The following is an 8,578-nucleotide window of genomic DNA, read 5'->3' on the forward strand; positions in this document are numbered from 1 at the left end:
TCTCTCTTCCCTCTTAGCCTCCCTTTTAACCTCCTGGAGCCCTCCCACCACTGCCCAAACCACCGTTGAGGCTGTGCCACCCAATGTGACTGAAGACAAGAATGTTCTTCTACTTGTTCACAATCTGCCACGGGCACTCCGAGCCATTTATTGGTTCAAGGGAACCGCTGTGGATAAAAAATATGAAATTATAAGATATATAACATCCATTAATATGAGTAAAATGGGGCTTGCACACAGTGGCAGAGAGACAATATACAGCAATGGATCCCTGTTCTTCCAAAGTGTCACCAAGAATGACGAGGGGACCTACACACTAACTATGCTATATCAAGACCTTCATCTTAGCCATATACCTGTACGATTTTATGTACACCGTAAGTAATTCTCTGTAGCCTCTGGGTCGTGGGTAGAGCTAATCCTGCTTCACACAGAGAACTGTCAACCCTACATGACTCTACCATGTTCCCCACATTGTGGTTGGAGCATTAGTACAGGACACAGAGTGGGGAAGAACAGCAATAAACCAGGATCCACTCTTTCAGAGAAGAGATTGTGAGATAACTTGGTCTGAGGATGTCAGACCCTGCCCAGTAGCTTAGGGTGCTTATCCTGAGCATGGCCTTTGAGAAAGACCCTTCAGGACTCAAGCAGGGCCTGGCTGAGGAAACCATGAGATTCTCACAGATAGGGGAGTACCAGGAAGCTTGGATCCAGAGCCACCCTGGACTCCAGGAACCCTGGGAAGCTTTTAGACTGGGTTGCAATTGGACCTCTTGTTAGAGTTGAAGGGGACAATGATTGGATTGCAGGCTGGCAGCTGTTGACCGGCAGCGTGTACTAGAGCCATGTCTGAGGTAGGTCACCGGGGTACCTCCTTCTGAGACCCAGTGTGCTCTGCATAGTGGAGAGGTATGAAAGACAACCAGCCAACTGTTCTGATGCTCCTGCGAAACTTCACAGGAAGGTCAAGAGCCCTAAAAAAGATAGGAGGAAACAGTGAACAAGTGACGGCTCCTTGCTCTCCTAGGTGTCTGGCCCAGGGATTACTTCCTGCAGGCAAATGGTAACAGACTCTGATCTATGGAAAGTCAGATCATTGTTCTTCTTTATCATTTACCATATATACTGTTGTAGGGAAACTGAGGCAGGAAATAGTTATTGAGTGAGGTTCCCACAGGCCCTGGGTGGCACTAGTTTATTGGTCCACAGCCACACCCCGGAGAATTGATTAGGTGTTCGTGCATCAGAGAGGAGCTGTGGGTTCAGAGATGTTCCTCTCAGGCATGAGCAGCTTAAGTGGAAGCCTGGTCCTGGCCATGGAAGTGTTGAACTGTAAGTCAGCTTTCCTCAACAGAGTCCCAGGCCTGCCCCACCCACACCCTCTTCACTGGACTTGGAATCACAGGTTCCGAGGTATACTGGTGTTGTTCCTAACACAGGATGAAGGAGAAGGCTTTGCTTTCTCCCACTACACCCACTACACCCTTCAGTCAGCATCAGGAACAATGTATAATCAACTCTTACTGTGATGGAAGAAGAGAGAAAGGATTGAGCTGGGAGCCCCTTGGTTACTGAGCCAGAGTTGTCTGACAGGGTCAGTGGGAATTAAAATCAGGTCAGGTAGGAGGGGTCACAGCAAGACTGAGACTGTGGAAATCAGACATTTTATACACTTGTCAGAAACAGAACATGATGGTGGTTACCAGAAAGAACACAAATGTAGTTTGCCAGGATAAAATGGCGGTTTTGATCGGGACAGAGTATCTAAGATTAATGTCTAAGACTGATTGTCCTACCAAGCTCTATATGCCTTGCTGACTTCTAGAGAATGCAGAGATACAAAGATATCTTAATGCTCCACTGCCTGAGGGGGTGTTGAACTGAAAGGCATGCAGTGTCCCAGGAGCTATGGGCTTGAACCTGAAAATCTAGGATGCATGCTTCTTAGGGTTGCTAGACCAAGCCCAATCCAAGACTCCCTGACATCCCTTTTTTGTTTTTTAAATTTCAGGGTATGGAAGCCAATCTTTAAAGTACATATGGAGTAGCAAATTACTATGAAGGCTATAATGCTTCTCAGTGTAACAATAGCAACAACAAATTTCCAGGGACATTCCTATAGAGCAAAGTTTAATTGTAGACAGAAAAATAATGAACAAAAATCTTGGCTGGGTTTTAAATATCCTGAGGAAAAACGCAAACATGTCTTGAGGTCCAGTGAATTTCTGAATCAAATTTGATGTAACATCTCTCCAGTGGACCATGGCTGTGACCGTCCTTAGAGGAGGAGGTCAGAGAAGATAGCCCTACACACAGCCAAGATTCTGAGTGTGAGCAGGGGTCTGAGGGCAGTGAGCAGTGAGCGGTGTGAACACCTGAGAAGACCAATTCCTGCAGTGGAAAGACACAGCATGGCTGAGGAATGGAGGTGATGCTGCTGGCCACCACCCAATAGGACACACACGCACAGCAAGGCTGAGAGGTTTTACAAAGGTCCTAACATTGAAAGATCTTTCTCTCTTCCCTCTTAGCCTCCCTTTTAACCTCCTGGAGCCCTCCCACCGCTGCCCAAACCACCGTTGAGGCTGTGCCACCCAATGTGACTGAAGACAAGAACGTTCTTCTACTTGTTCACAACCTGCCACGGGCACTCCGAGCCATTTACTGGTTCAAGGGAACCACTGTGGATAAAAAATATGCAATTGCACGAATTATACTATCCTCTAATAAGATTCAATTGGGGACTGCATACAGTGGCAGAGAGATAATATACAGCAATGGATCCCTGCTCTTCCAAAGTGTCACCAAGAATGATGAGGGGACCTACACACTAACTATGCTATATCAAGACCTTCATCTTAGCCATATACCTGTACGATTTTATGTACACCGTAAGTAATTCTCTGTAGCCTCTGGGTCATGTGTAGAGCTAATCCTGCTTCACACAGAGAACTGTCAACCCTACATGACTCTACTATGTTCCCCACATTGTGGTTGGAGCATTAGTACAGGACACAGAGTGGGGAAGAACAGTAATAAACGGGGACCCACTCTTTGAGAGAAGAGATTGTGAGATAACTTGGTCTGAGGATGTCAGATCCCGCCCACAGGGAACCTACACACTAGATATGCTATATCAAAACTTTGATGTCTGTGCAATTTAATGTACACAGTAACTAATTCTCTGTAGCCTCTGGATCATGGGTAGAGTTAATCCTACTTTATGAATATGCAATTTTTTAGGTACATAATATAGAAGATAAAATACTATGAGGAGTACCCACAATACCCATCTCCCTCTCCGTTGTTTTAAAATAATTTTGAAATTGCCCATTGGCTCTGGCCAAAATCATTGTCCTTTAATGTTCTATGGTATGCCTCTGATGTGGGTTATATCAAACTTATGGCAAAATTCCTGAAAACACTTAGCAATGAACCCAATGGCATTACCAGTTTTTAATGTTTTACAGATGCCTAAATCTGTAAAACAAAATCTGTAAAGCAATATCTTTGAATAAAAAGGAGTTAGCCTCCTTAACTGCTTCTCCAGATAGGGGGACAATAGCAATAAGCAAAGAGTGAGTGTGTCTAGAATCGCATGAATGTATTTTAATTTCCCAAATCTGGGGACATAAGTAATATTTGTGTGACAGATATGACTGGGCAAAAATCCTCAGGGAGTCATGGCAGAAGAGAGTAGAGGTGGATATTAACTCTGACACATGAAGAGCATCCATTAACTATCAGGAGAGCCTGCTCTTTAGTTAGTGAAACCTAGTTTTAATGCTGAAGTGTTTTAAGGAAAGTGTGCTTGGGATTCCTACGTTTTCTTCAGGTTGTTAATTCCTAGGAAAAGAGTTAGTGTTAAAAGGGAATCTGTCTTTGCATTTCCATCAGTCAAAGGTCCTGTGTAGCCATCCAGTGGCCATAGACAAACTGGGTTCACCTGAAAAGGGAGTTGGAAAAGAAAAAAAGATGGGAAGACAGGTAAGAGAAGAATGAAACCAAGACTAGGTTCTGATCAAGGTTCCAAGTTTAATATTCAGCACTGCTTTTATATAGGGAGAGCCCACAGACCCATCCTTTGTTTCAGCTGGATTATGTTGCAAAGCAAGGTCGGCAGGCAGTCTATTCTTCTAAATTCCTGTAGGAAGTTGCATGTGCAACCCAGGCAGATGACTCCGCCTAGGTCATTAAGGCAAAAGCTCAAGGTCTATTCAGCCTGCTCAAGGCTGGGAAGGGCACAATTCCCCTTTTCTTGCTTTTTAAAGATGAGCAATATCAGTAGCTGGGCTGGGACACAAGATTTACTTGTTTTCTATAATCCTGTCTAGGGTAAAGAGTAGCCAGGCAACCATGGCTGTCTTAGGTTGGTGTCTATATTACTCCGTCTTATCCATCATGGAGGACAAACATAACATTGATGTATGTCTCTGTCTTAGGTCAATAGGAGCTCAAGAACACTCTTATATGTCTCTGACTACCAGCCTTCTATAGCACATAGCACACCCTTTCTCATTCAGATCAAAGCCACGAAGAACATATGAATATGCACTCAATGCATTTCTTCATAGCGATGAATAACTGCCATGGTGAATAGCTGAGCTTGCTGAAAGTGATCCTGTGTGAAGGCAACCAATCTGTTTACAATACAAGGTCCAAAAGTTAAAAGCAACAACACTATAATTAATAGTCCAAGCAGTGTAAAAATTAAAGTTGTCTGTGGGAATGTCCCAGGTATCTAATCCAGCTGCTAACTGGCAAAGATCAAACACAAAGTCTGGCCACCAGGTATATGAGGGGTGGCTTTGAGAATTGATAGAAGACACTTGCTCTCCAGTAAAGGTGGAGACTACATTCCAGGAAACTCAGGCAGCTTATAGGAATGTTGAGCCATCTTCATCATTGGTATCATAATCATTAGAAGGCTCAGGGTCCATGCCATAAATGAACCAATCCTTCAGGCAGCCATCAGGCTCCATTCGCAAACAGGACCTTGCCCCCATATTAAAATGGGATCGGGACCATTTCATGTATTAGTTAGGAGGTCTTGCTATTGAACCATAGCATATGAGCTGTAAGTGACTGGATGCCAGTGGCAATCTGCCGCAGACTGACCTTTAGCATCAATTTGCAAAAAAATTTAAAACAAATAAGACAAAAGAAAAGTGTGCTTTTAGTAACCTTGAAGGATATAACTCCCCCTCTTTTGTTTTTAAAAGCCAATTTTTCAGAGTGAGATGTGCACATTCAGCAATTCCTTGTCTCATTGGATTATAAGGAATTCCCATTTTACATTCAATACCAAATTCCTTACAAAATGATGTAAAGTTGTTTGCAGTATAAGTTGGCCGATCCATTATGTGTCTTGATGAATTTAGGTAATCCCATAGCATTGAAGACTTGTAAGCAACGATCAATTACATTCCTAGAAGCTTCTCCTGTATGTAGAGAAGCAAAAAGGAAACCTGAACACATGTTAATACAGACATGAACATATTTCAATTTTCCAAATTCTGCATAATGAGTTACATCCATTTGCCAAATGTGATTAGGCATAAGGTCTCATGGATTAACCCCTAAATGAGGAACTAGAGATAATGTAAGACAGTTAGGGCATTGTTTTACAATCATTCTAACCTGCTTCTTAGTGATCTTATGTTGGAGCCTTAAAGTGTGACTAGAGAGATGAAATTTATGATCACGTCTAGCCAGTGCAACAGGATCAGAAACTAAGGCGTCTCCTAATAAAGCTAAGTCAATGCAATCATTGCCTGCAACTAAAGGTCCAAGAAGATCAGAATGAGCTCCTATATGACCAATATAAATGGGATTTTTTTTGGGGGGGGGGGTAAGAATGATGCTTTGTAGTTGTGAAAACAGAGATCCAGCTGGTGTATTGGAATGAAATGCACCACAAGTTTCTAATAGAGGAAGAAACTTAGCCACAGATTGACTAACAGTAAAAAGATTAAAAGTATCATTTACAGATGAAAAACATTCAGTACTGCTGTCAGTTCTGCTAGCTGGGCAGAGAGCCCAGGAGTCTCTATGATATGACTACTTGTTGATTATTTATGAGATATCCTGCTCGTCCTTTAGAGGAGCTGTCAGTAAAAATTAAAAGAGCATTATGTAGAGGTTGTAAAGATGTCATATTGGGAAATATAACCTTATGTATATTTAAAAATTTTATCAACCTATCTTGAGGGTAATGATTATCTATAGTGCCTTTAAATCCTATTTAAGCAAGCAACCAATCTGTACTATGCTGCTTTAACCAAGTATTTTGGTCTACATTAAAAGGCTGAATAAATGCTGGGCGGTGGTGGGGCACATCTTTAATCCCAGCACTTGGGAGGCAGAGGCAGGCAGATTGCTGAGTTCGAGGCCAGCCTGGTCTACAGAGTGAGTTCCAGGACAGCCAGAGCTATACAGAGAAACCTGTCTTGAAAAAACAAAAAACAAAACAAAAGGCTGAATAATGTGGTCTGGTTCTTTGTCAAAATAAATCAATGCTTGTTTCTTTCCAAGAATAATCATATGGGCTACTGCCTCATAATATGGCAGGATATTACGTTTAGGAGATATCCTTGAATATATCCACATAAGAGAAGCTTTTTGCCACAATAATCCTGTAGGTGTATGAGTCATATTAAAAATCAGCACATATAAAGGCAAAGAATAATCCATATAAGTAACAAATTGTTTTTCAATAGCTTTTCCTACTCGTTGTAAGGTCAACGATCCTTATGAGGTTAAAGATCGAGAGGAGGTAGGATCAGAACTCCTTTTAAGAATATCAAATAAGGGTTTCAATTCTCCTGTAGTAAGCTTTAAATAGAGGCAAAGCCAATTGATATCACCTAACAGTTTTTGAAAATCATTTAAACTTTTTAAACTGTGCCTACGGATACTTGTCTTCTGGGCATAAATGGCTTGATCTGTAAGTCTAAAACCTAAATAATTATAAGGATCCCGAGTTTGTACTTTTGCTGGAACTATTTGTAGTCATTTATCAGCTAATGCCTGTTATAAATCTCTATAACATAAAAGCAAGTCCTGAGGATCTTTTCCTGCTTTCCTTTTTGACATGACCCCAGTCAGGTCTGAGGCTGAAGTTGGGTTTCTTTTTGGTTTTTGGTTTTTTGGGTTTTTTTTTTTTTTGAGTCTGCTATTATAACATTTTAACTACATGCAAAATGATTAAGATCAGTTCTGGGTCAAGGAACAAGCGAGGCAATAAACAGAATCTGGTAAATACCTTTCTAGGAGCTTGTCAGAATGGCCTCCACTGAGCCTGCTCTGAGCTTTGTATTAACTCAAATGTAAATGTTCTTAATCTGGGCCTATTTCCTGAGACCTGGCCCAATGATTAACCTTGGTGCATTCGTCCTGGAAGAATTCCGGGGGCGTGACCTGATTGTCAGTCAGTGCCTCTGTTCCTGGAACAATCTTTTCTAACACGACCCAAATCTCTTCGTTTAAGACACCCTTTATTCCACTGACTTGCACAGTGGTCCCTTTTGTCAAAGGACTGCTGTGAAACAGCCAAGAATTGATTATAGTCTGTATAATGTATTTGTTGTTGGCTAAAAGCTTCCTTTACTTTCTGCAAAGCTATTTGTCCTTCATCAGTTAATTATCCAGGAGAATTAGGATTTGCATTCCCCTTGAGATATCAGAGTTCTAAGTTCTCTTGTGGCAAGCTTAAGATGAGGTCTTAGCCAATTGACATCTCCTAACAACTTTTGAAAATCATTTAAAGTAAAGTGTCTTTTCTTATTTGAATTTTCTGTGCTACAATTTGTTTAGGATATAACTGATGTCCCAAATATTGAAAAGGATATGGTCTTTGAATCTTTTCTGGGACAAAAATACTCCAAAGTTTTAAAGTTTGTTTTATAAGAGCAAAGGCTTGTATTGTAGTAAAACTCCATCAGAGGGATCAGCTAATAATATACCACCCATATAATGAATAATATATACTGAAAGAGTCAAAGTCCTAACTTCTTGTATTGAAGAAGAGACAATTTTTTTTAACACAATGTAGGGTTATTAGCCATTCCCTGAGGCAAAACTTTCCAATGATATCACATGGGTTCTTCAAAATTACAAGCAAGCTTGCTAAATGCAAACTTCACACAGTTACCAGGATGCAAAAGAACAGTATAAAAACAATCCTCCAAATCCATAATAATTCTATATGCATTTCCTGGAATGGCCGCTAGAGTAGGCAAGCCAGGCTGTAATGGCCCCACAAGTTCTAGAGCCTCATCAGCCCTACACAAACCCTGCAACAATCTCCACCTGCCGAATTTTTTCTTAATTACAAATATGGGTGGGCTAAAACTCTTGAGCTTCTGATTGAATTGTAAACTGCAGCTAATGGAACATTGGCAGTTTAACTATATTTTTTACATTTCTTTTGTAATATTAGAGCACACCCATAATTTTGGAAAACAAAACCCAGTTTTTTTTTTAACTTTTATTGCATTATGATGAGGAAAGTTACATGATTTCAATTTGTCTGAATTTTTTAACATTTAAAAACATATTTTAAGTAAATAGAATT

General features: G+C 40.9%; 1 protein-coding gene across 1 annotated transcript; it reads left to right on the top strand.

Moving 5' to 3' along the window:
- Positions 1 to 10: 10 nt before the first annotated feature.
- Positions 11 to 5,990, top strand: LOC116100309 (carcinoembryonic antigen-related cell adhesion molecule 10-like; the record flags this gene model as incomplete). The annotated part of the gene is made up of 2 exons (XM_031384127.1): positions 11 to 377; positions 2,535 to 5,990. Coding segments are annotated over 2 exons (735 nt in total), but the record flags the coding sequence as incomplete, so codon positions are not given.
- Positions 5,991 to 8,578: the final 2,588 nt, after the last annotated feature.

The sequence above is a fragment of the Mastomys coucha genome, unplaced genomic scaffold (genome assembly GCF_008632895.1).
Source record: "Mastomys coucha isolate ucsf_1 unplaced genomic scaffold, UCSF_Mcou_1 pScaffold21, whole genome shotgun sequence".
Classification (NCBI taxonomy): Eukaryota; Metazoa; Chordata; class Mammalia; order Rodentia; family Muridae; genus Mastomys; species Mastomys coucha.